The sequence below is a fragment of the Lupinus angustifolius genome, chromosome LG05 (assembly GCF_001865875.1).
Source record: "Lupinus angustifolius cultivar Tanjil chromosome LG05, LupAngTanjil_v1.0, whole genome shotgun sequence".
Lineage (NCBI taxonomy): Eukaryota > Viridiplantae > Streptophyta > Magnoliopsida > Fabales > Fabaceae > Lupinus > Lupinus angustifolius.
In genome coordinates, this window is record NC_032013.1 from 10,124,299 (window position 1) to 10,151,440 (window position 27,142).

Consider the following 27,142-nt stretch of genomic DNA (forward strand, 5'->3'; position numbering starts at 1 on the left):
TTCTCTGAGTGTGTAGAATGCCCTTGATACACATCTATTTATTGTCTAGTATGTCCTAAGATATCTTAAGAGGCAAGTAACTCATCCATACATAATAGAATATCATAAATGTGTGTACCTAAGCTATCACAAAGTGCCTAAGTCTCTCTATTTTCTGTTTTGGACAATCAGAATACCCACCAATGTGTCTACATTAAAAAATTATGCTGTCAGCCATAATATTGTACCTAGACTTTTCTATCCAAACAATGGCTAACATTAACAATTTTTCTCTTCCTTTCATCCAAACAGAAATTATTCATAATGTTTATATTGCAATGCAAATATGTTGCAGCCTCATGTGACTATGCTCATGCTATTCTCTCTGGTATTATTGTATCATAAACTCTATCTGTAGCCTTCTTTGCCTGAATAAGAAACATAAGTTAAGAAAAAAATATAGGCACATCAGTACCCAAACAACATCACAAAAAAATCGAAGGATGAGAGATATAAAACAGAAATGCAAAAATTCACCTCTTGATCCCAGTTAGTACGTATAGTAATGATGAGTAGAGACATTGCTTGAACAATGAGTGCAGATACAATCCCCAGCCAGAGCCCCTACACAAAGTTATTGCAATTTTTATGTGAATATGACTCTAGGATTTTTCCGACAAAAAAACTTGTATTAAACTGAGCACAATGGATGGTCAGCCAATACATGAGGAGATCAATAATTGATCGTTTTACAAGTTAAAGTAATACAATACTTCGGATCTATGCACCAGTTGGCTCTAGGATTTGATTCCTATTAAGTTTATTATTACATAAAGAATTAAGTTCTTTTACCTTCCCACCAATATGCAAAACAAAAGCTAATACAATAGCTGCTGGGATCCCAACTAAATAGTATGACCCCAGATTTACAATGGCACCAATTTTCTGCCATCCACATCCTCTAGCAACACCTGCATTATAAGAGTTCACAAGTGTGGGAAAAAATGAAGATCAATTCTCTTAAATAAAAATCTATAATAAAGGACTGAACTTGCAATTTCAATTAAACCACCACCATAAGTTTACTGAGTGGAGTGGCTACTAAGGGTAGAAACAGGTAAGATCAGACTTTGCCTTAAACAGACTGAACCTATATAAACATAGGAGTCTGACCTCACCTGTTAATCTGTTTAAATATATTCATTAAAAAAATCTGGTCTAACCTAGCCTGGTATACACCGGGTAATATATGGTCTGACATATTTCCACCCTTAGTGGCTACTAATGAAATGGAATGGTAACAACTATTTTTCTATATCAGCCCTTTCGTATCATTGAGGCCATTGAGGCTGTTTCCAAGTTTTGAATTTGTGACTATTAAAAGTGCTCTAGTTATTAATTGATTATGGAAGTTGTTTAGTCTGTTACTCTTAGTTAGAGTTTGTTAGAAATGAAATCCTCTCTATCTCTCCCTATATAAAGGACTCTGCTCCTCTTTGTAAATCTCAGTATCAATAATACAATTTATGATTTACCTCTTTCTCATTCTCTTCTTCTGAATTCTCCTATTCCTTATTTCTTACATGGTATCACGCCATGGCAGCCACAACCACCAACACTGGTACGATTCCTGCTTCACCACCGCGTTCTCCCTTCACAGCTTCAAGCGGTTTCCTCTCCTCTTGTTCTTCCTCTTCCATCTGTCAAACTATCGAAGAAAAATTACTTTGTGTGACGCCATTTTATGCTCATAACTCTAACTTCTAATAGAGCTAACAGATTTGTCTTAGGAACTGAGATTCCTCACAAATTTCTCACGGAAGATGATCGTCTCATCAATCGCATCAATCCAGCGTATCTACGCTAAAAAGAACTAGATCAAACAGTATTTTCCTGGATCTTGAACTCTCTGTCTGAAGGACTTCAACCGCGTGTTGTTGGATGTCGCCACTCATGACAACTTTGGGAGGAACTTGATTCCTATTGCAACTCCCAAACGAAAGCACGTAGTCGCCAGAGTTGCGTTCTCAACTTCGTTCCATCTCACAGGGCTCGAGTTCAATTTCTGAATACTTCACAACGATTAAAGGACTTGTGGATGCTCTCATCTACATAGGTACACCGATTTCTACTGCTGAACACATCGATTATATTCTCGATGGACTCAACGAGGAATATCAACCAGTTATCACCTCCGTCGAAAGCCAGTTGGATCTTCCTTCTGTTCATAACCTTGAATCTTTCTTGCTTACCTTTGAATCTCGACTTGAGAAGAATAAAGGTAAAGAAAGCACTCTCCAGTGTTCTCTCGGCTAATGTTACTGTTCATTCTACATCACACCCCATCCTCAAAAATGGTTAACTCGTTCTCAAGACACATTTCTATTCCTTCGCAAACTCCTCCTTCACACTTCTCGCCCAGGTCTGAATCGCAAAATCCAGGATTCACGAATGGATGTGGAAATTTTCATGGCTATCAAGGAGGTCGTGGAGGTCGTCGTGGTGGTCGGAATAGAGGTGGAAGAAGTTCTAGAAGGTTCTCTTCCTTATTCTGCATCTACAGTAATAGATCAGGTCATGATGTCATCTCTTGCTACTATGCTCCACCGAATTATGATGCATCTTATTCCCCTTCTTCTTATCCCATGCCACGTTAGCCACTTCATTTTTTAAACCAAAATGGGCCTCACTCACGTTTTCCAGCCCACTTTCTTCCTGACTTCAACAATGACTTCTATTCTAGGCCTCCTCAGTCATACAATCATGGGCCCTCTCATTATCCAACTCATGATAGTTCTCTACTTGGGCCTGACCCAACTCACTCTGCAAGAAAGTCTCTATCTCATTATGCAATGACTGCAACAGCACCACATCACATTTCACCTTCTGCCATGACCACCAAGAAGGTCACGTGGTACCCTGATTCTGGGGCCACCAATCATTTGACTGCTGATCCAGATTTGTTGCATGAACCAACTGAAATGTTCTCTCATGATCAGATATACATGGGTAATGGAACTGGAATTCCTATTATTTATGTTGGCACTTCTTATTTCACCACTGCTGCCACTTCACATAACACCTTCAAATTAAATAATCTTCTTGTTCCCCCCATTACCAAGAATCTTTTGAGTGTGTCACAATTTGCAAAAGATAATTATTGTTATTTTGAATTTCATCCTAATGTTTGTTATGTCAAATCACAGGATTCTAATGACATATTACTAAAAGGATTTCTCACCAAGGAAGGACTCTATGCTTTTCGAGGTGTTCTATACACTTCTGTGTCCTCTTATACTGTTGCTTCTTCTAGTTGTAATAGGCCTAGTTTCAATGTTTGTAATAAGTCTAACTCATCATCTTGTAATAAATCTAGTATTACTTTGTGTACTGAGCCTAGCTCACATACTTCAGTGTTTTCCATTTGGCACTTTAGGTTGGGTCATCCCCATGAATCTTTGTTAAGAATGTTTTGGAAAATTGCAAAATCTCACACAATAATAAAATTGTGTTTGATTTCTGTTCATCTTGTTGTATTGGTAAATCACATAGAATTCACTCTGCAAATTCCTCTACTGTTTACAAATTCCCTTTTGACTTAGTCTATATTGATCTATGGGGCCTTGCACCTGTCTATTCTCAAACACGATTCAGGTATTACTTCTCCATTGTGGATGCCCACACCAGACACATATGGATTTTTCTACTCAAACAGAAATCTGAAACACTCTCACTGTTTCAGTATTTCTTAATCTATGTCCAAACTCAATTTCAGGTCACTATTAAAGCTGTCCAAAATGACTATGGGGTGAATTTCGTCCATTTACTAACTTTCTTAAAAGTCATGGGATTGTTCATAGAATTTCTTGTCCTCACACTCACCATCAACAAGGAACTGTACAAGGAACTAGGCTAACTCTACTAGCTCATGCTCATCTTCCCTTAAATCTATGGGATCATGCCTTTACAACAATTGTTTTCCTCATTAATAGAATACCATCAGTTACTCTTAACAACAAATCCCCTCATGAACTTCTTTTCAGTCATCCACCGGATTATACATTATTCAAGGTTTTTGGTTGTGCCTGCTTTCCTCTTCTCAGGCCTATACTAGACACAAGCTTCAACCCAGAAGTTCAGAGTGTATCTTCCTTGGCTACTCCTCTAGTCACAAAGGCTACAAGTGCATGTCACATGATGAGAAGATCTACATTTCAAAAGATGTTATTTTTAATGAGAATATCTTTCCCTTTGCAGCCAAAGGTAAGGATCAATCCAATAGTGGTGATAGGCACTCAACATCATCTCTTAATGGTTGTCACATTTCTCCTATATTCAATCCTCATGTTGCAGACACTCTCTCCATAGAAACATCTGAATTCACAAATAATTTTGGTTCTCTACCTACACAAAATTCTCCTATTTTCCTCTCATCTCCAAATTCTCAGACTCCCTCACTAACCACCAACCACACACTGGAACCAAACAGTTCTGTTTCCTCTTCTGCCAACCACTTGCCCTTAACTACTAGTTATGTTCCTCTATCCTCTCATCCCATGCAAACAAGATCAAAATCTGGGATATTCAGAACTATATATCCTAGAGTTCACCTTGTTCACTTTGAACCAGTAAGTGCCAGAGCTGCATTAGCTATCCCTGAATGGCAGCAAGCAATACAATCAGAATATGATGCACTCATAAAATTGGGAACATGGTCTCTAATGCCTCTGCCACCTCACAAGAAAGCAATTGGGTGCAAATGGGTTTTTAGAGTCAAAGAAAATCCAGATGGAACAATCAACAAGTACAAAGCTAGGTTGGAACAATCAACAAGTCAAGCCAATCACAATCAGGGTACTTCTTACCCTTGCTGTTTCTCATCAATGGATGATTGAGCAGCTTGACATAAATAATGTCTTCTTAAATAGCATTCTTGATGAAGAAGTCTACATGAATTAGTCATCAGGGTTTCAAAACAAGGACAAATCTCTTGTGTGCAAACTACACAAAGCCATCTATGATCTAAAACAGGTTCCAAGGCAATGGTTTGAGAGGTTAAAAGAATCTTTGATCAAGCTTGGTTTTCAAATTAGCAAATGTGATAATTCTCTTTTCATTCACACCTCTCAAACCTACAAACTGTATGTTTTGGTGTATGTTGATGACATAATTGTTACCGGATCATCCTCCTCCCATGTTCAAAATCTCATCAAGGATTTGAGTTCAACGTTTGCTCTCAAACAACTAGGGCCTCTGGATTATTTTCTTGGTATTCAAGTTAAACACAAAAAGAATGGGTCTCTATTTCTGTCTCAAGCTAAATATATCAATGATCTTCTTGAAAGAGCTAATCTCTCTTCCTCTAAGTCTCTTCCTACACCAATGGCTAGCAATTGTAAACTAACTAAGTATGGAACTGACTTCTTTGAAGATCCTACTTTCTATATATCCATTGTTAGTGCCCTTCAATATACCACTATCACCAGACCAGACATCACCTACTGTGTGAACAAGGTGTGTCAATTTCTTGACAAACCTTGCAATTTTCACTAGACAGCAGTAAAAAGAATCCTTAGATATCTCCAGGGAACTCAGACTATGGGATTAACAGTGAAACCTGCTGGACATCTATCCAATCTATCCATTGTAGCCTTCTGTGATGCTGATTGGGCCTCAAACATTGATGATAGAAAGTCTACATCAGGAGCTTGTCTCTACTTGGGTCCTAATGTTGTCACCTGGTGGTCAAAGAAACAGTGCACTATATCTAGATCCAACACTGAGGCAGAATATAGAAGCTTAGCCTTGGCTTCTCAAGAAATCATGTGGCTTGAGTCTCTGCTCAAAGAACAGCAGGTCACCTATCAAACTCCTATTATCTTCTGTGACAACTTAAGCACAGTAGCTATGTGCCTATGTCTCACAATCCTGTGTTGCACAACCGTACCAAGCATATTGAGCTAGATTTGTACTTTGTCAAAGATAAAATACAAAGCAAGACACTTACTGTCAGGCACATTCTCTCAGAGTTTCAAACTGCTGACATCTTCACAAAGCCCCTACCTAACACTCAATTCATTACTCTCAAAAATCAGTTAAGAATTCAAGACTACAACTCAGCAGATTAACTAGTTCTTCATCTCTTGAGGAGCCTTGGATTCAGGGGGTATATTAGAAGTGCTCTGGTTATTAATTGATTACGGAAGTTGTTTAGTCTGTCATCTCCTCTTTGTAAATTACAATATCAATAATACAATTTCTGATTTACCTTATTCTCATTCTCTTCTTCTGAACTCTCCTATTCCTTATTTCTTACGGTGACCTTATGGTTATTAAGCAACAACCTGTCGATATTATTTACAAAATAAATGGAAGAAATGGGTAACATGAAAAAACCTGAAAGAACACATTGAAATGAATCCAGAAAATTGGATGTTGCAAGAATTGGCATCATAATTGCTACATATTTGACCACTTCTACTTCATCACTATATGCATATCCCCAAACATTGCGTATTAGTATTATCACCGTTCCAACTATGATGGCCACAATCAATGTCATTGCTAAGACAACAAACACTGCTAAACGTGCAGCTTTCGGATTACCAGCTCCAAGTTCATTTGAGATACGAGTGCTGCAAGAATGAAGGAACATGATTGAACTATATACAAAAGCAAGGGAAACTTTTCAACATACAAATTAGGAAAATATCAGGATGCTTAGCATATATTTACTTGTGCAAAAAGTTAGAGTTGCCACTGAATTGTAAAACATCATAAGCCGTGTTTATATTGCGGTCACTGCAGTGCGATTGTAGTTACTGTGGCCATTGCGATACAAATTGCAGCTGCTGCGTTGTGAATTATTTTGTAAATAAAAAAATAGTATTGAATTCGATGCAGTCTGATGCCACCTGATGCAGCCCAAATACAGTTGCACTGTGGCAAGATACAACCACATCATTGTTATTTGGTGTCATATTGTAATCATAGTGTGATGCAACTGTACTACTGCGGCTGCATCAGGTAATGTGGTTCGTAATTTGAATAGCTGGTTATAAGAGAAACTAACCTTACAGCTCCACTGAGTCCAAAAGGGATCATCCAAACAGTTGCAGCTGTATTCAAGCTGACAAAAACCCACAACAGATTGATGAAAATAATCATGTCAAGTATTTATATCAAAGTGTGTGAAAAGTATCTCAAATATGAAACATACCAGACAGAAAGTACTGATGTTTCCAACTTCGGATTTGGAAGAAGACCAGAAAGTAGAACCATCAATTCAAATGACCACATTTCCAAGCTTTTCAGCATAAAAAACATTAAGATCTCAGAATTTGAAGGATACAAATGTTAAGAAAAGTATCAAAACACTAAATATTGATATACTGTAATAGGTGTGATCAAAATATTAGTGAATGTAATTACCAAACCATAACTGCTGAAGGTATAGCAAGCAAGAGAAATTGAGGGATATTTTGCAATGCCTCTTTGGAAAACCCTGTCCAAGTTTCTTTACATGAAGGAGAAAACTTGACATAGAGTGAGAGCATCAAAACATTAACCCAGTAAGATATCGAATTCGCTAAGGCGGCGCCTCTGCCTCCAAGTCCAGACTTGAATACCATAAACCAACATACAAGAATATGCAGTAAAGTTGTCAATCCTGCAAATAACATCATCGGAAATACAATATTTTGCGTTTGTAAGAATCTGTTGAAGCACTGAAGAAGGCCATAGGCAAAAATGGTTGGAACCATTAGTTGTGCATAGTTTCCAGCTTCTGTTGATATTTCAGGATCTTGGCCAAGGAAAAGTAGAATGGATCTTGTGTTTGCCCAAATGAATGAAAGTGGAATGCTCACAAGCATAAGAATGAACATGGCTCTTTGCATTTGTATGCCTAACATTCTGTGCTGCTTTGCTCCATATGATTGGCCACATAGGGTGTCCAAGGCACTTGCCAATCCCATCTGGTTTAACCAAAAATGAAAAGCCAATAATAGATAAGATCAGAACAAACACCATTATACAATGCTTCCTTACAAAGTCACAGGTTCAAATCGTGGAAAAAATGAAATTGAGGGTGCAGTTGACGTAATGGTAAGGTTGTTGCTTAGTGACCATGATGGTCATAGGTTTAAATTGTGGAAAAGGTCTTTCCACTTGTAGGGTAAGGCTACATACATCTACCCTCCCAAACCTTACTAAGTGGAAGCCTCGTGTATTGGACCATATTCTTTATGTATATTGACTTTTGGGGTGGAGTTGGATGTATTAGAGCTTATATACTATAATGATATTATAGCATATGCATTAGTCATAATAAGTTGGACAAAGCATCTAGTGATTTATCAAGTTAGGCCTAATTATTCTAATATAATAACAATGTTAGGTCACTTATAACTACCAAGTAAAAAAAATTATACTTGAGACGATGAATCATTTATAATAACTTGGACAATTTCCCTGGATGACTAGTCTTTTGAGCGGAGTATCCAATAAACTGAACTCACCAATAAGCTGAAACCTGTGACAGAGGCAAAAGAAGTGGCCATGGAAGCTCCAGAAAGAGCCAATTCCCCAAGATGTCCTACAAACATAACAGATATAACTTGTAGGCAATAATTTAAGAGGCTCACAGATATCAAAGGTCCTGCTAGCCATAACTGTTTCTTCACTTCTTCAATGATTTCTGTTCTATCTCCTATACCATTTGACTTGTTATGTTCTTCATCATCAACTATGAATCTATCTTCTCCTGAGTTTTCAATCAATGGAGATTTGAGTGTTGCAATTTGGTGTTCTCTCTCCATGTTTATCTCTTTCAATTCTTAGCCATACATTGTTTTTGTTAGTTATGTAGCATTGACAATATAATGTGCCTAAGAGTTTGGTTTGCATTTTGCAACTAGGATATATATATATATAATAATGACAAATCATAGACATGATAGGGACAAAATAGCAATATTAAATGGAACAATGATTGATGTTATGCAAGGATATAAATAATTCAGGTCTATACTAGTTATGTATTTAATAGAGTGAGAACATAAATCAAGAAATATAATGAGATGGAATGGAATCAAGTTTTCAAAGAACAATAATAACTTTGATGAGGAGGTTCCCCAGGAACAAAGATGTACTATGAGATACCAATAATAATAAAATTAAAATAATGAATGTTCAAATTTTTTAATTTACCTATGATAATATAGGAGATAAAATTTGGAATAAATTAATTCATTCCTAAAGAGACATCGTGAAAGGAACACAACAAAACGTGTAAAACATGTAAGAGGAGACAGATTCGAAATGAGTTTAGCTGTGATGAAGACTCATTCAAACTGAAATTCAAGGTAATATGATACAAAGTGATTTATTGTTTTATAACAATCAATTAAGATAAATATGTGTATCTTCATCAATTTTAAATACAAACTTATCTAAAAAATATTTGTAATGGGTTTGGCTTCATGTTTTTGGACTCGTAGATAATTGAGATATCTAGACCTACGGCTACCCGCATCCACTAAAGTATTGTTAGGTTGTTATGTATATTATTAAGTAGTGATGTGATATTATGATGTTAATTTATATGTATAATATAATATTTTGTTGATTGATTAATTCTTACTAGATCAATTTTACTTCACAATGTTAAAATAGTAAATTTAAAATGTGTTTAAAACTTTAAATATGTTTTATAGTTTTCTCTCTCGTTGATTACCTAATAACATATAAAATTGTAAGAAACAAATACATAATTACATAAATTACTCGGAAATATTTTATAATGTTTTTTAAATTTGTGGGTATTATATATCCAACAAGTACGCAAAGACTCATAGATAGCAGACTCAACATGAATCAGTATAGATATGAAGTGGGTTTAAATCCAAAAATGAAATAACGAAACGAGTTCGAGTAATGCACTATCAAAACTCATTCAAACTCATTTGTATGACCAATAACTTCCTAAAGAGAATGATATGGTTGTAGATATCAGTACAGAATTTGTTAGTGACTAATAAGAGATTTAAACAACATTAAATAGAAATAGAGGGTGTAAAAAATATATTTTTTGGTCATTAATTGTTCTATTTATACATATATATATATATATATATATATATATCCATACTTCTGTATAAAGATAAAATATGCCTAAAAAATATTTAGGTAATTGAACTAATATAACTTTTATATTCTTATTTTGTCCTTATTACTAAATTAATCATATACCTAATGTTCAAATACCAATTTAGGCAGTTACAAACCAATGCAATATAGTTTATCAATTAATTTATTCTCTTATGTTGAAAACTATTATCTTCATTATTTTTTAAATGCAGTAAAGTGTAACTCCACTAATTAATAAATTAAAAGTGTCTTTATAATTTTGATGGAATATAAATGTATGTATATAATTAAATGCCTTTATAGTCAACTGCAAATTTAAAATAGAATGTTCATTTTAAAAAAATAAGATCAAGTAATTACCCAAATTGAATATATTTAACTGTAAATTACAATATCTAACATAATTTACTATATTTGACATTTATAGTATCTAGACTACACATTACAAAGCTGATAAATATAGCAATGTCTGTCAACACACCAGCGTATATAATACTACTTTTAGTTTGTACATTTTTTTTATAATTTTTGAATTTTACTTTTTATTATGTACTTCATCTTGTTTGTCGAAATATATTTTTTGACGTTATACATTCTCACAATTGATTATTAACATATAATGAACATTCAATCTATTTAGTGACATGAGTATCCTCTGCCTTAACTTTACTTCAAACAAAATGAACTCTTATACAATAGATGAAGGCATACAATTGTAGGTAGTTGAATCAATGTAGTGGGACTTATACACCTTCATTAGATCACCAACATCCTTAAATATTCAGAACCTTCACTTCTGCCTACTTGATTTTCTAAAAGTGAAAAAAAGGTTGTTATAAATATTGTGGAGTTATTTATTACTAATAAGGCGTTGGTATGATAGAAAATTAATCTTTTTCAAGATGTATGATTGTCCATTTCAATAAGTGTCATTTACAAGAATTGAAACTTTGATTTATTGATCACCCTGAAGATGTAGCGGAGTCTTACACTGCGAGACCAATACCTTGTTCGTATTTTATCTTTAAGTATTTATAAGATTTTAAAAACTTAGTCGAAAATTAAAATAACTTGTTCCATAGAAGTATCTCCAATAAAAGAAACTAAATGATGAGCATTGGCCCAAATATATATGGGCCCAAATCCAGCAAGAAGTAGCAACAACCCCTTGGAAGTTGGAACATTGTGTAGTGTTTTCTCAACATACTTGAGTTTCTAAAAGCACTAATAAGAACACTTCAACACCACACTCTCTCTCTCTAAAAGAAAGTTAGGGTTTCAAATTTCGAATTCTACGATCTCTTCATAAATGGCGGCAATCGCAGTTCCTCAACCCCGATCTTCCAAGACTGAATCCTACGTCGACAACAAGCGCAAGGAGGACATCCGTCATGTTAACATCGCCGCCGCGAAATCCGTCGCCGACGCCGTTCGCACCAGCCTCGGCCCCAAGGGTATGGACAAGATGATCTCCACATCCTCCGGTGACGTTATCATCACAAACGACGGCGCCACCATTCTCAACAACATGCAACTCCTCCAACCCGCCGCGAAGATGCTCGTTGATCTTTCGAAATCGCAAGACGCCGCTGCCGGAGATGGAACCACCACGGTTGTTGTGATTGCTGGCGCTTTGCTTGACAGCTGCCGCGTCCTCCTCACCCGCGGCATCCACCCTACCGTCGTCTCTGATGCCCTCCACAAAGCCGCTGTCAAAGCCACCGATATTCTCGCCGCTATGGCAGTACCCGTTGAACTCTCCGACCGCGAATCGCTCGTGAAATCCGCAAGCACTTCACTTAACAGTAAGGTCGTTAGTCAATACTCCACATTACTTGCTCCCCTTGCCGTCGACGCTGTCACTTTTGTCGTGGACCCGGAGAAACCCGAGCAGGTTGATCTTCGTGATATTAGGATCGTGAAGAAGCTCGGCGGCACAGTCGATGATACGGAGCTAGTGAAGGGTTTGTGCTTTGATAAGAAGGTAAGTCATGCTGCTGGTGGACCTACCAGAATGGAAAATGCTAAAATTGGTGTGATTCAGTTTCAGATTTCGCCGCCAAAAACTGATATCGAACAGAGTATTGTAGTGTCTGATTATTCTCAGATGGATAGGATTTTGAAGGAAGAGAGGAGTTATATTCTTGGTATGATTAAGAAGATTAAAGCAACTGGTTGTAATGTGCTTTTGATTCAAAAGAGTATTCTGAGGGATGCTGTTACTGATTTGTCTTTGCATTATCTGGCCAAGGCTAAGATCTTGGTGATTAAGGATGTGGAGAGAGATGAGATTGAGTTTATTACTAAGACTTTGAATTGTTTGCCTATAGCGAATGTCGAGCATTTCCGGGCCGAGAAGTTGGGTCATGCTGATCTTGTGGAGGAGGTATCTTTGGGTGACGGAGGGAAGATTGTGAAGATTACTGGGATTAAGGATATGGGGAGGACCACGACTGTGCTTGTTCGTGGATCAAACCAGTTGGTGATTGATGAGGCTGAGAGGAGTTTGCATGATGCTTTGTGTGTTGTGAGGTGTTTGGTGAGTAAGAGGTTTTTGATTGCTGGAGGAGGTGCACCGGAGATAGAGCTGTCTAGGCAATTGGGTGCATGGGCTAAGGTCTTGCATGGGATGGAGGGTTACTGTATTCGGGCCTTTGCTGAGTCTCTTGAAGTCATTCCTTATACTCTGGCTGAGAATGCAGGGTTGAACCCGATTGCAATTGTTACTGAGCTAAGGAATCGTCATGCACAGGGTGAGATTAATGCTGGAATCAATGTCAGGAAGGGTCAGATTACTAACATCTTGGAGGAGAACGTGGTGCAGCCACTGTTGGTTAGTACAAGTGCTATCACCTTAGCATCAGAATGTGTTCGGATGATTTTGAAGATTGATGATATTGTAACTGTGAGGTAGTCTTTATTAACATTGACAGGGTTTTGGAGAAGAGAAAAATGAATCATTATCTTTTTGGCTTCTGTGCTTTTGTTTTATTTTATCTGGGTTCGTAGCTTATGTGTTTTTTAGTTACTTCGGTTTAAGTAATTTTGATTTGCTTCGGCTGCTATTGTTATTTACAGTTTTGGATATCCTTGTGATGCTTAATAGGTTATTTTCTTCTACGAATGTGCATCGAATCCATGATAGATCATTTTCTGAGGGTCATTGCCTCCTCTTGTCTCTTTCTTCTGCTAACCAGTAACCATACTTGTATATTTATGTGACCTTGAGTTTAATTTATCAGTACTTGCTAAAATAAAACATCTATAACTAATGTGAATTGTATTGATTATGCAAAGATTGTTTACTTTTGTTATACTCATAGGCTTTTAGGTGAGGCTTCACAAAATTTACTAGTATTCATGAAATTATGGGATGTTGAATAAGACATATTCAGTACTGTTATGGGGAGTTAGAACTGATGATCTTTGTGTGCCACCTCCAACTTGGTCAATCATAGACCCTTTTATTAAAGAATTGAATTGAAATCTGTAACAATTTCTTAGAATACTCAGAAATATGTGTCTGGAAATTTGTTTAAACTAAAGTGCCAAGTTATGTGGGATTTTCCATTTTCTTGGAGTGGCATGTCATCTTAGGTCATGTTAAACCATGGCAATTTGGGAGACAAATTTCTTCTTTAGTTGATCTTTACTTCAACTAAAAAGGGTGATCTGGTGTAGGAGGCTTTCACTTAGTGGGGGTGATAGATGTATGCAGCTTTATCTCTACAACCAGAAGTTATTTCTACGATTTGAATATGCTAGATTGTATGTTCCAATGAAACAAGAATGAATGGCTATGATTACTGAAAATTAATCTATTGGCAATTTGGTACGGATACTGATTTCATAGATATGTTCTTAAATTAAATCATGCACACAGTTAAAGCCTTTGCCCCATTAAAATAAAACACTGCATTCTTAACTAAATAGTTGTAAATTGTTTCGGCTAACTTACTAGTTTAATCATTAAAAAATAAGTTGTATAAAATGAATTTGTTTTCTTTAATCAAGTTATAATCTATGTAACTTGAATGAACAAGGCTACAGAGGCAATGGCCTGAAATCTCTAGGAAAGTGCTAATCTTTCAAAGCTAGATGCTTTGTAATGCTAAATCATATATCACAACTATCCACTACTTCAACATGTACAACACATGCAACAACCGTGCACCAGATTCATAATATAAAAATACTATACGCTTTAAAAGCCAGCACTTGTTCACAGAGAAAGCTAATGCATACATTTTGCATTGCTGTTGGAAGCAGTAAGTAATAACAAACCTCAATTCTACTTGGACCCCGGCTGGTATAACTGGTGGAGATGGTGCATGATGAATTAATTGCGATTAAGTACAATAATTTGAGAAAGTTGCAGTTAACACCCTTCCTGAATAGGTTAAGATGGTAATTCTTTAACCAACACCTGTCCCTCATGTTCAAAGACGCTCAATCTATATAGTTTTTATAATCGGTTTCTAAAAGAGATGAGATCCTCTCCGATACTGAAATGTGATGGAGAGACTTTGACTCTAATATTCAACACATCATCTAATATTTTACTACTTGCCAAAAAGTCTTTCCCTCTTCGTTCTCATTCTAGGAGGATTGATATTCCTCGAGTTTAAGAAGATTATTCTGATTCCAAAGGATGCCAAATCCTGATTTTCAGCATAAAATTTAATTTCTATTCATGTTTGTTAAAGGTGTTGTCATTGCCACACCCCAAGGAGGAATCATGCTAGTAGGGTGTATGTTATCTTAGCTTCTTTCTATTATGATTATATATATTGGGTTTTATGCTGTTGTATTGTTTTATTTCAATTTTGTTTGACTAAATACCTTGGTTAGGGATTATTTCTAACACTTCTATTCAATTATTTGTGAGGCCTTAAAAGCTTTTGTTTGTTGACGAGTGCTTAGATATGCTTAATTGACATGCATCCTTGTTAGTCAGGATATAGGAAAATGAATTGTAAGAAGGTCTGATAGTTAGGGAAAGGGATCCTCTCCAATACTGGAGAGTCCAGTGCTGGATAGGATGATGACATGTGGCAAAAAAGTTTTTTTAACGACTAGGATTACATGTTATTTTCTATTAAAAATAAATAAAAACTCTTTAAAAAATTCTCATCCTCATATTCTAGTACTGGTTTCCTCCAGTACCGGAGATGAGTTGAACTCGATAGTTAGAGTGAATAGTTTAAAAAGGTTGTAGGTTTAAGTTTTACCACAATAAAATACTAACATTTGATAGCTACTTAATTATGCAATTAATTGTTTGTCTATGAACAATAATTATATTATAACTTCATATGTCTATGTAATAAGTTATAGTTTTGTGAAATGATTTATGGAAAAGAATCCCAAAATCATGAATACATATAAGTACTCCAAGTGAAACTTGAAACCCCATCACCTTTATAATTCCTACCTATTCTTCTAAGCTTTTTTCTTCTTTTAAACCATCCAATAAATTGCTTTTCAAAACCTTTTTTTCTTCTTTTCAGAATTACCAAGGGACACATTGTGATTATTGTAAGAACAGGATTGCAACTAAGAGAAAGTGAATTAGTTGACTTAAAATTATAGTAATTTTTTCTGCAAAATGTAAGAGTTAATGTGCAGCGGATAATATTGCAGAAAATAAACAAGTATAAAGTAAAGAGTAAAGGGAAAGGAGAGTACACAAGTATTTTATATCGGTTCACCTTCTTGTCCACTGAAGGCTACGTCCAGTACTCTTGCAGCACAAGAGATTTTCCACTAAATATTATGAGTTGTAATTACAATATTTCACCCTGAGATCTCTATGTACCTTACACACTCACTAATACTTATACCATTGGAAAACACTTTTCCAAGTCACTCTATCCCATTTCTATTCACACCCCGTGAAAGAAAGTTATTACAATGAATGAAGAATTTGAATGATGACTCTTTGGATTGCCTTTACAAGTATGAAATATAATAACACTTGCAATCCAATCAACTCTTTTGTATACTTAGTAATAATGTTCTTTAAGTTTATAAAACTTTGAAACACTTTACTTCAAGCAACTCTAAAAATGACTTTGAAAGTTTGAGTGCAAGTTGCTTAGAAGTGCAGAAAATTATTTCAGAAAAGTGTAGGAAAATTGTGAGAAAAGTGTGAAAGAGTTGTTCAAAGAGTTGTTTTCATTGTGAGTTCTAAAGCTTTTAAATAGGCTTTCAAATCACTCATTATGCATTTACGAAAGAGTAGAAATTGTTTGGAATGAAGACATTTCGTTTGGGATAAAAACTCTTGAGTTTCAAATCTGAAAAACTGATGTAACAGCACTCAGTAATCGATTATCCAAATGTTCTGTCCAATAGTGAATTTAAAATTCACTTACAGTTATCGATTACAGTAATTTGAGTAATCTATTACTTAGTAATCTGTTACTCAAATACAGTAATATGTTACTCAGCTCAGTAATCTGTTACTTAAATACAGTAATGAATTACTCTGATCAGTTTTAAGTTGGATAACTCTTTTTCTCACACATGTAACTTGTTATTTGAATGAAGTAACCCGTTACACATCATTTCAAAAAATTGTTTTAAGTATTTTCAAAGTGTTTCATTATTCTTTAAAATAGTTTGAGCATTACTATTTTGCATAACAAGGAGTTTTAGGATAGAAGTAACTATAGAGAGTTAATCTAATTTTCTTGAAGCTTTATTCTTCTTTGTCTTCATAAGTATTCTTCATTTTCTTCTTTTTGGTGAGGTTGATGTCTTTCTTGAAGCTTTATTCTTCTTTGTCTTCATAAGTATTCTTCCTTTTTTCTTTTTGGTGATGTTGGTGTCTTCATCAAAACTGTGTCAAGTTCAGGAGCAAATATCTTCTTCACAATTATTTTTTTCCTGAATATTGATACTTTTAGAATAATAGTGGATTAGTTATTTGTTACTACTTACTACCCTGATTTGATTGATATTCTTAATTTAAATACATCGTATTACTTGATAACTATACCTTGATTCCTTTTATTATGTCATGTAATTTTGAACTTGTTTTGTTTTGTTCTTTTCATTTCACATTTAAATTAGTGTCTCCTGCAAAAAAATATTATTTTTTCGTTGAAACTTATTATTTAATTTCTTTAACAAACAGGAAGTTATTAATAAAAGATTTAATTAGAATACACTGTCAACTATTACATAATTAAAATCTTAAGCTTTTATAATAACTATTAAAGTCATAGATAAGAAGATTATGCATAATTGGATAAAAACAGAAAAAAAAATAAATGTTTATATTTTTTAATTAGCATGATATATTTTAATTGATATATGATAACATTTGAGATATAATTTGAAATAACAAATCTCTTATTAGATTGATATATGCAAATCAGTGAACAATTAATTAATTATGGCCCTGGTACTGACTTGGAAAATTCCTTATTAAGGTATGTACCCTACAATATGTTATGTTAATTTGGACCCCATGCAATTTCTTTCTTTATCTACCCTTTCTTCTTTAATAGTCCTTCTTCTTGTACAAATTGCAAATGGTAGAGTACTACTAGTTTTATTCATCATTCTCTATCATCCAGAATCATACAATATATTTGTGATCATGAACCGTAATACTTTGCATATCACGTATATATACCTGAACCCAAAATAAGAAAGTCATTTTTTTCTTATGGAAGAAACAATAAAGAAATGTAAACATATATATTGCCTCAACTTAGTAAATATTCCAAGATCATAATATATGCTTATGCTTTAGAGTTTAGACAGTAAAATGAAGAAAAAAAACACTCATATGTCTAAGCTGTACAGACATTATGTTAATACTAATGTAGCTGTTGACCACTTTAAAAAATAGAAATAAAAAATGTAGTTATTGTTAAATAAAATAAGCTTAAAAGAGAAGATTTATGCAGAAGGAAATACACCTGCACACAAGTTAACTAGATTTGTGTACAAGGTTGATGGCCATTAATTTCCCAAAAAATCATCTGATCAGAAACTGATATGAACATTATATTATTATAACAACATATAATTTATTTGAGTGTAACAAAACTTAAATGTGTATAACTGAAGTAATGAACATTTATATGATCATACATATGAAGCTAATTTTATGAATTAAAGTAGAGAAAAGGGACATATATTTATGATTAAATTAATATTAGCATTTGTTATGAAATGGAGAGTGAAAAATGGAGGATGACAGAAGGTTAGAGAGCACAAATGAGAGAGATGAAATTATCTTCTGCTATCCATTTATGTATGTGAATAATGTTTATCATCATTCATCATCTGTGCTCTCTATCTTCTGTCAACAACCCTTTTCCCATATATTATTCCTCTTCTTTTTAGTGTTCTTTATTAGAAATACAAAAAGAAAAAAGGAAACCATATAGAGAAGAAGAGAGTGATAAGAAGAGAAAAAGTGTTGAGAGAAAAGAGAGTTTGGTTTGAATGTTTGGAGTGTTGGGTTTCTAAAGGGACAATAGCACCTATTTATAGGGGGAAATGAAAAGGGAAGTAAGTCATCTATATTTGTACTGAGAGAATTGGTAAAACTAGTATAATATTTATGCACTCTAAGTATACATGGTCATTACACTATTCTTATTTATTACTTTTTTTAAGAGTTATGGTGATTAAAGAATTATGGTGAGTAAACATGAATGATAAATTATGCAATGATAATATATAAAACTCATACATGATTATTACATACATATATATTATTTATGGTCGATCCAAATCAATAATAAATGATGTGTTATTTGTGTGTAACTGTATACTATATTAATAACCAATTAATGTTTTTGGCTACATGTCTTACATATTAATTATTAATTATTCATACCTTCGTCATAATATGAACTAGTGCACTAGAAATAACATGTGTTATTTACAAGGGTTTTAATCCTATGGACCAAATATATATTATTATATTATAAAAAATGATTGATTGTTATAATCATTATCTTGATAAAACAGTATTGTGATGACTTATCTACCAATAAAGTGTTAGTAGTAGTGTAAGACTCTACTAGATTCCTAAAATGGTAAAAAGTCATGAATTTGAAATGATATTTATTGAAAAAAACAAATACAAAAGAGATTAGTTCATTAGTGAGAGGATAATGTAAATTGATGAATAATGTAAAATAGTTATAAGATGTATTAAATTGGAAGACTTACAGGTGAAGCTGCCATAAAATATTCCACTAGACTAGCTTAGTATGAATGCAATGACCCTTTCCATGTATTATCCATTTTGTAACATCTTTTCACCGTAATATATATCTTCAAAAGAATAACCTAATGAGTAATAGTTCATGATGAGTATCTCTGTCTTTATAATCATGTCTTTTCTTAATAAATAATATAAATTTGTTTTTATATTTTTTTTATTTGACTATATGGTACATTTTTAATTGGTCTGAGATATAGATGAGAACATATATTAGGATAGCAGATCTCCGTTCCTAGTTCCTACCTCATTCACGTACTCCAAAGTAAAATCATGCATGCCAATTACATAGCCTTCTCAATATATACCAAGATTTTTAATCTCTACCCTTTACTTCTTATTAAAGGGTATATCACTCCAGTGCTGTGATTCTTGAGGCACTAATAACTACATCATGACCTATTGAAAATATACAGTACATATATATAATGGGTATTAAGATACCAACTAATCTTTTTGGAATATAGATATTATCCAAGCCATGAGTTTTGTTTTCTAACAACTTTTTTGATACATATACAATATAGATGAAGCTTCAGATATCATCAATGTTTTAATATAATTTTGTAATCACATTCGAACTACTTATGCTCCATTTTAATAAAATTTGTGTTATCGGATATACAAATATGATTTTAGCAATTTTGCAATGAAATCTCATCGGATACATTATACCACAAAATTCAAAATTTCAATAAGTTTAAGTGATTGCGATCATAATTTAAAACCATAAATAATATACCTTATTTATAAGTTTTGTGTTGAACATGTTGGTATCCTGCACTAATTTATGCAACAGTTATTGATATGATATGCACCCATGTACTATTGGATTTCCATAAATCTTCTGAAATCATCATCATATATATTTTCTAATTTGCTATACTAACTTAGCAATACAAATGCTATACATAGTTTTTAATTTACTTACACCTATCTTAGTTCACTTACCATACGAGTAATTTGTGGGGTCCACAATTCAAGTACGTAGGTCGTGCATATACAAAGGATCATCTATCTTAAGAAAATTTTGTTTATATATCTCTAATCAATTAAATTTTATAAAATAATATAAAAATATTAATTTATTTATATAATTTTTCTTTTAATTAAATAATAATTTATAATGGATCGAGACATAAAATGATATAAAAATTCAAATTTCAAGGCAAGCGAAGCTTTCAAGTGGCTCCGAAAATTTGTTGAAAATGCAAAGTTAATAATATATGGAAACAAACAAGTCTTTATCTCACATATTTTTTTCTTCCTAGAGTTGGAGAATAAGTACTATTTTGACTTGTATTTATTGATTTACCCTATTTACAACCATAATGACAACCTTGTGGATGATGAATGATACTACCTACGTACGCATGGTTGGAAGTTACCATCAACCAAGCAAGACAATAACTTCTTTTTTTTATTGGCAAATAATTTGATTAAATTGAAATAGTACCCAAGGTACAAGGTGTTACAAGAGAGTAGTTAAATAAAACCACATAATTGTGGTTGCAATTAATGAGTAGTTTAGGAGCAATATGTAACTAAATATTCACCAATCATATTTAAGGTATGACAACAACTTTTTCACTCTTTCCTTAATCCCATAGTTATCATGTTAATCATGCATGCAAAATTCATCATAACACATCCATTCACCTTAAATAAAGTCTATAATTAATCTTAATAATATATAAACAATACAAACCGCTACCTGATAACTATATTATTGAGTGATGTTGGATACAAACAATTAGAAGATCATGGCTTTCCATTTAAAATCATGTGCTGTTTTTATTTTGGTCATCAATCATGTGCTGTTGTTATTTTGGTTATCACATCGTTCAAGATGGAAATCACTTAACCATTTAAATCTAGGTATATGAATTTAATGTATTATTTTTTAAAATAAAATTAATGAAGGTCTCCTTAGTAACATTTAGTTGATGTTGATGCTATCATGACTAGACAGTATGGTGAGACGATACTCAGAGGATCAGCCAAGTTTTTACATTTTCTCAAAGAGTATAATATCTATGTGCTGTCGGCATAATTATTTATATACAGTTAGTACATTATTTACCATTTTTTCCTCCAATAGTGGATGACAGACTGATAATGTATAAAACTCTTACACTGTCAATGCTTCTATTTTTTTTTCCTATGCATGAGCCACACATAAAACACAATCATTTTTGTTATCTCCTCACATTTTTTATGCTCTAACTAATCAACTAGAAGTAAGTCTTCAGAAGTGTGGTATTAATTAGTTATTAGTTAACTATTTCTACCTCTCTAGTCTCTACAAATATACAAAAATTTAAATATGACCTTGAATTTGTGGTGGAACAAGTTGTGCTTTCAATATCAATGTCACTATACAGAAGAAGAGGTATATGGAGGATGCATGTTGTGGGCCTAGTATGTTTAAACTGAAATGTTTTTCTATTATGGGGTGTGGACCACACATTGACTTTTATGAAGAACATTACTTGATACTTGATAACAAAGAAGAAAATGTTAAAGAGTATAATTTGTAACCTTTGATTAAAGGTGCTGTTCCTTCTAGAGGATCTATATATGTCCTGGGTGGGGTAGGGTTCACTGTTCTGTAACCTGAATAATGACAGCCATATCTGCACTATGTAAGAGTGTTGACCCTATTCAACACTTAGCATTTGGAGTGGACCCATATATCCACTTTTATAGGATAATTTTGTGAGACTTTTTTTCTTTAATTATTATTATATCAAATTAAAATTTATGAAAAAACTAATAAATTATATATATTAGAATGGGTCCTATAAGTTGTTTTAAGCTAATTTGAGGTAGATCAATGATCATCAACTGAGGCCTGAGCTAATGAAAAATATAATTTTCAGTATGTAAACTTGCTCGAAAGTTCATGAAATTAAATTGAGCCGATCTTGAGTTGAGCTCGACTCTTGTCAAGCTCGCCAATAGTTTTCCTGGAAATGACATTAGTGTGAACAATGGATGGATGAGAGCAGTTAATGATCCAAGCCTACTGCAGCCAGCAAATGGATTATGAGGTATGGCTTGTTGATCAGATTTCAAATTTAATTTTTTAGAGGAAAACAAATTTGATTAAACTAAATAAAATCTTAGATGTTGTAAGTTTGTTTGTTGAAACATGGAGAAGCAGAGTTATGAATTGGCAGTGTGCTTTTTTATTATTTGTGTCATTGTGCCCTTTTTAGGTTTCCTATTGTGCACTAAAAAACTGGCAAACTAACCAACAATGTATTGATTAGTGGTGTAAGATCTCACTAAATTTTTAGGATGACTAAAAGATCAACAGTTCGATTATTGAGAGCGATATTTGTTGGGAATGACAGTCACACACCCCAAAAGAAATTGATTTCTTATATATAGGGTATGGGGATACCCTTAGTAATACAAAAAAAACTGGAAAACTAACTACTAAATCCTCACATAAACTAGTCACTGCTGGTTTAATTAGGGTCCAAAACTAGTCCTTTAACTAGAGGGGACCAGACTAAAACCCTGCAAGGCCTACTCTTTTGTTAGTGTATATTAGACAAAAGTATCATTCACTTATGAGTCATGATTTGTTTACGAGTTTAGTTTTGGAAAGTAAGGAATGAAGAATAAAGGTTTTAGAGTCGTCTCTCAAGCTTTCATTTTCTTTTTCTTCCCCTCCAAAACTCAATTCACAAACATACCCTTAAGGGAACATTACCCAAAATAACAGCTGAAGTCCAAAAGCTTAGAAAGATGAGTTATTCTTGCTTAGTATATTACATATGTAAAAACTACATACAAATTTAAGGGTAAAATTATTAGGACTTTGTCACTCAGTATAGAACAACAACTTCTTGCTTACAGATAGGGAAGAAGTTTTTATGCACAAGCCATTGTTTTATACACTGAAAGTGATAGCTGTGTTCACAATTTAGCCTCCTCAGCTCTTCACCTCCTTCATACTCCTCCTATACATACAAGGCAAGAAACATGAACATTATCTTAAATCATTTGAACACATTTTAAAAAGCTTACATGCTTATGCATGTAAAGTAATGAGATGGACTTATAGAATCTGAAATTTTATTTAAATTTACAAACTCAGCTGAAAAATGCTGCACTTTTTGTCTATTTGATTCTTTGATGTATTATTTCTAATTACAAGCTTAATTTTCCTGATGTTGAGTCCCATCTCATCCATAATATTCATGTAACAAAATAACAACTTATTTCTATAGTATCTTCCTTGAAGTATCATTTTCTAAGTGCTAGCAACAATCAAGATATGCAATATTCACTCATTAAAACAATAAGATGTAAGCAAAGACTTGGTGTATTATATTTACAATGATCTTATGTACATGATTGTTCTGTTAAACATTGGTATCCGAGAATAAGAGAAATTGAACGAATTACAATGAATATTGCCCCTAACCCAGAATCAAAGTAATTATGTTAGGGTTCTAAGAATTTTATTGAAGATAGGAAGAATTACAATTAGAAGAAGAGAAAAATAATATAGGGTTCCACAACCCCCACCCTCTCTGATTTTCCCAAATCAGAATAATAGTTTTCCTAACTAACTACCAAAGGTAGCTTTCTATTTATAGGCCTAACCGAATTAACTAACTATAGGTAAAAGGGAAAGTTTGTTTACTATTTACTTAGCCAAACCTTCTTTTTCCCTCTTTTATACACATTTCGAATTATAGGCCCTCCCTTACTCCTATCAATATCCCCCTTCAACAACCAGCTTGTCCTCAAGTGGGAAACCAGGAAATTAATCCTATAGGGTAGTTGTTAATTCCCATGAACATTCATGTGTAGGAAGATTTTGCTACTTCACTAAGACCTCTGTACTTCCATGTGAATCCTTTCTGCTATCTAAAATATCTTCTAGTAATACCACCAAGTCCAGTTCCTCATTCAACATATGAGGTAAGGACTGGGCCTGTTGGTGAGGCTTGAGGGCCTTCTTCAATAATGAGATATGAAATACTGGATGGACCTTGGAGTGCTCAGGCAAATTTAATTGGTATGCTACAGACCCCACCTTTTTTACTATTTGAAATGACCCATAGTATTTAGGAGCTAGCTTGGCATAAGGCCTGTTAGCCAAAGACTTCATTTTATAAGGTTGCAGCTTCATAAATACTCAATCTCCCTTTTGAAATTCCAATTCTCTCCTATGTTTGTCAGCCTGCTGTTTCATAAGATTTTGGGCCTTGGCTAAATTGGTCTTCAACTCTGCCAAAACTCTATCCCTCTGAGCAAATAACTGATTCACCTCTTCAATCTCAGAAGGAATAGCCCCTACCTTCAATAAGGTAGGTGGTTCCCTCCCATATAAGGCCTTGAATGGAGTCATCCTAGCTGAAGTGTGATAGTTGGAGTTGAACCAGAACTCTGCCCAATGCAACCAATCCAACCATAGCCTCGGTTTTGGACCTACAAAGCACTTGAGGTAGGTCTCCAAGCACATGTTGGTCACTTCTGTTTGGCCATCAGTTTGAGGATGATATGAAGTGCTTAGCTTCAAGTGAGTACTAGCCATTCTAAACAATTCCTTCCAAAACTGACTTAGGAACAGGGGGTCTCTATCTGAAACTATAGAGTTAGGGAATCCATGTAGCTTCACCACCTCCCTTACGAATACTATGGCTACATCTTTGGCAGAGTAAGGATGCCCCAATGCGAAGAAGTGTGCATATTTAGTCAATTTGTCCACTACTACAAATATGGTGTCCTTTCCTCTGGTTCTTGGTAAACCCCAATGAAGTCCATAGATATATCCATCCAAACTTGCTGAGGAACAGGGAGAGGTTGCAACAACCCCGCAGGAGCTAAAGTTGAGTACACTCTTCTACAAAAGTCTTGATGTCAGACCTCATTCCCTCCCAATATAAGAAACTAGCAATCGTCTTAAAAGTTTTGAAGTGCCATGAGTGCCCTCCCATAGGAGTTTCATGACATTCAGCCATGATAAGGGGAATTCTGTTTGAAGTCTTGGATACTACCAACCTATCTTTATAGTAGAGTACACCCTTCCTGAACTCATAACCAGGGTGAGCATTGGGAGACACCACTAATTCTTGCACAACCTTCTTTCAACTTAGGGTCTTGCTGCAGTTCTTGACTCCAAGAATTCAGGTCCTCATTAGTGATCATAGAAATTGCAAAGTACAATTTCTGCCTAAAAAGAGCATTAGCTACTGAATTTTCTTTGTCTGGTTTATACTGGATCTCAAAATCCAACCCAATAAGTTTCACTGCCCTCTTGAACTGCTTTTCTGAAAATAACCTCTGATCAGTGAGAAACTTCAGGCTTCTTTGGTCTGTTCTAATTACAAAGTGTCTTCCCATAAGGTAGTGCCTCCACTTTTGAGTAGATTGAACTAAGGCCATCAATTCCCTTTCATACACTGATTTTTGTTGGGATTTAAATGAGAGCCCTTGATCCCAAAAGGCTAAGGGCCTTCCTTCTTGCATCAACACAGCCCCCAACCCTTTACTGGAAGCATCAGTTTCCACCACAAATTCCTTGGAAAAATCAGGAACAACCAACATAGGTAAACTCATCATACTCTGCCTCAACCCTTCAAAAGCTGTAGTGGCTGTTTCACTTCACTGAAGGGCTTCTTTTTTGAGCAAATCAGTAAGAGGCTTAGCCAATTTACCATAGTTCTGAACAAACCTCCTATAATACCCTGTGAGGCCCAAGAACCCTCTTAGCCCCTTAACATTAGTAGGTCTAGGCCAATTTTTTATGGATTCCACCTTAGCTTCATCAGCAGATACCCCTCTTCCTGAGATTACATGCCCCAAATACTCAATGTTAGACTGCTCAAAGCTACACTTCTTTAAATTAGCCTTTAAAGAATGTTTAACCAACAACTCCAATACTGTTTGCAGATGCTGAGAGTGGGTCATTAAATCAGTACTATACACCAATATGTCATCAAAGAAGACCAATGTGAACTTCCTCAGATAAGGCTTTAGAATTTCATTCATCAAGGCTTGGAAGGTAGAGGGGGCATTAGTCAAACCAAAAGGCATTACTAGGAATTCATAATGCCCCTCATGGGTCCTAAAAGTTATCTTACCAACATCCTCATCTCTCATCCTTATTTGATGATACCCTGACTTCAAGTCTAGCTTGGAAAAAATCCTGGCACCCCCCATTCATCTAGCAACTCCTCAACTAGGGGAATAGGGAATTTGTTAGGGATAGTAACATTATTTAAGGCCCTATAATCAACACAAAATCTCCATCCACCATCCTTCTTTTTCACTAAGATGATGGGACTGGAATAAGGGCTAATGCTGGGTCTAATTACTCCAGCATCAAGCATTTCAACAACTAACCTTTCAACCTCAGCTTTTTGGTAATGAGAACATTTGTAGGGCCTAAGGTGAGGGATATCAGCTCCTTCCTTCAAATAAATTGCATGATCCTGCCTCCTAGTAGGGGGTAACCCTTGGGGATCTTGGAAGACTGCCTGAAACCTCTACAACACCTTGCTGACTTCTGTAGGAATATCGATATCAAGTTTCTTATTCAATGGCTCACATTGCACCAACAATCCCTTCCCTTCTTCTAACAAAACCTGCATGAAGGCCCTCAAAGGTACTTCTTTCTTTGGTAAAGCAGGATCACCCACCACTGTAATTACTGATCCCTCTTGGTTAACCTTTAACCTCATCTTGCCAAAATCAGCCCTTACCTCTCCTAAACTGGATAGCCATTCAAGCCCC

At 34.5% G+C, this 27,142-nt stretch overlaps 3 protein-coding genes and 1 long non-coding RNA gene across 5 annotated transcripts in view; 2 read left to right on the plus strand and 2 right to left on the minus strand.

Moving 5' to 3' along the window:
- LOC109347717 (protein DETOXIFICATION 16-like) lies at positions 1-8,890 on the minus strand. 2 transcript variants are annotated; one of them, XM_019587732.1, is made up of 8 exons: positions 8,499-8,886; positions 7,411-7,955; positions 7,199-7,285; positions 7,052-7,108; positions 6,376-6,614; positions 832-950; positions 517-603; positions 1-407 (listed from the first exon to the last, which is right to left on the minus strand). In XM_019587732.1, exons 1-8 carry the CDS (start codon positions 8,796-8,798, stop codon positions 351-353), a joined length of 1,491 nt encoding a protein of 496 aa, XP_019443277.1. In that variant the 5' UTR covers positions 8,799-8,886; the 3' UTR covers positions 1-350. The 2 variants fall into 2 exon arrangements, with proteins under 2 accessions (XP_019443277.1, XP_019443278.1); XM_019587733.1 differs by lacking the exons at positions 1-407; positions 517-603; positions 832-950 and adding an exon at positions 1,282-1,353 and having other exon boundaries at positions 6,302-6,614; positions 8,499-8,890.
- On the plus strand, positions 4,400-25,866 carry LOC109347719. The gene is made up of 3 exons (XR_002107635.1): positions 4,400-4,795; positions 23,714-23,720; positions 25,854-25,866. It is a non-coding gene; the product is annotated as an uncharacterized LOC109347719 (long non-coding RNA).
- LOC109347715 (T-complex protein 1 subunit delta) lies at positions 11,325-13,288 on the plus strand. The gene has a single exon (XM_019587729.1). It carries the CDS (start codon positions 11,438-11,440, stop codon positions 13,040-13,042), a length of 1,605 nt encoding a protein of 534 aa, XP_019443274.1. The 5' UTR covers positions 11,325-11,437; the 3' UTR covers positions 13,043-13,288.
- LOC109347718 (E3 ubiquitin-protein ligase MBR2-like) overlaps positions 23,206-27,142 on the minus strand; it is a 17,327-nt gene continuing 13,390 nt past the window's right edge. The window contains exon 5 of the mRNA XM_019587736.1: positions 23,206-23,355. Coding sequence (XP_019443281.1) covers positions 23,221-23,355 — 135 coding nt within the window. The 3' untranslated portion in view covers positions 23,206-23,220. The remainder of the gene's footprint in view (positions 23,356-27,142) is intronic.

What these genes read in the sequence shown, in the direction of transcription:
- LOC109347717 (XM_019587732.1), bottom strand. Translation starts at nt 8,798, where the DNA reads ATGGAGAGAGAACACCAAATTGCAACACTCAAATCTCCATTGATTGAA. An exon ending in ACATCAGTACTTTCTGTCTG is followed by an intron (nt 7,109 to 7,198) that starts GTATGTTTCATA and finishes GGTTTTTGTCAG; the next exon opens with CTTGAATACAGCTGCAACTG. An exon ending in GTACTAACTGGGATCAAGAG is followed by an intron (nt 408 to 516) that starts GTGAATTTTTGC and finishes TTTCTTATTCAG; the next exon opens with GCAAAGAAGGCTACAGATAG.
- LOC109347715 (XM_019587729.1), top strand. Translation starts at nt 11,438, where the DNA reads ATGGCGGCAATCGCAGTTCCTCAACCCCGATCTTCCAAGACTGAATCC.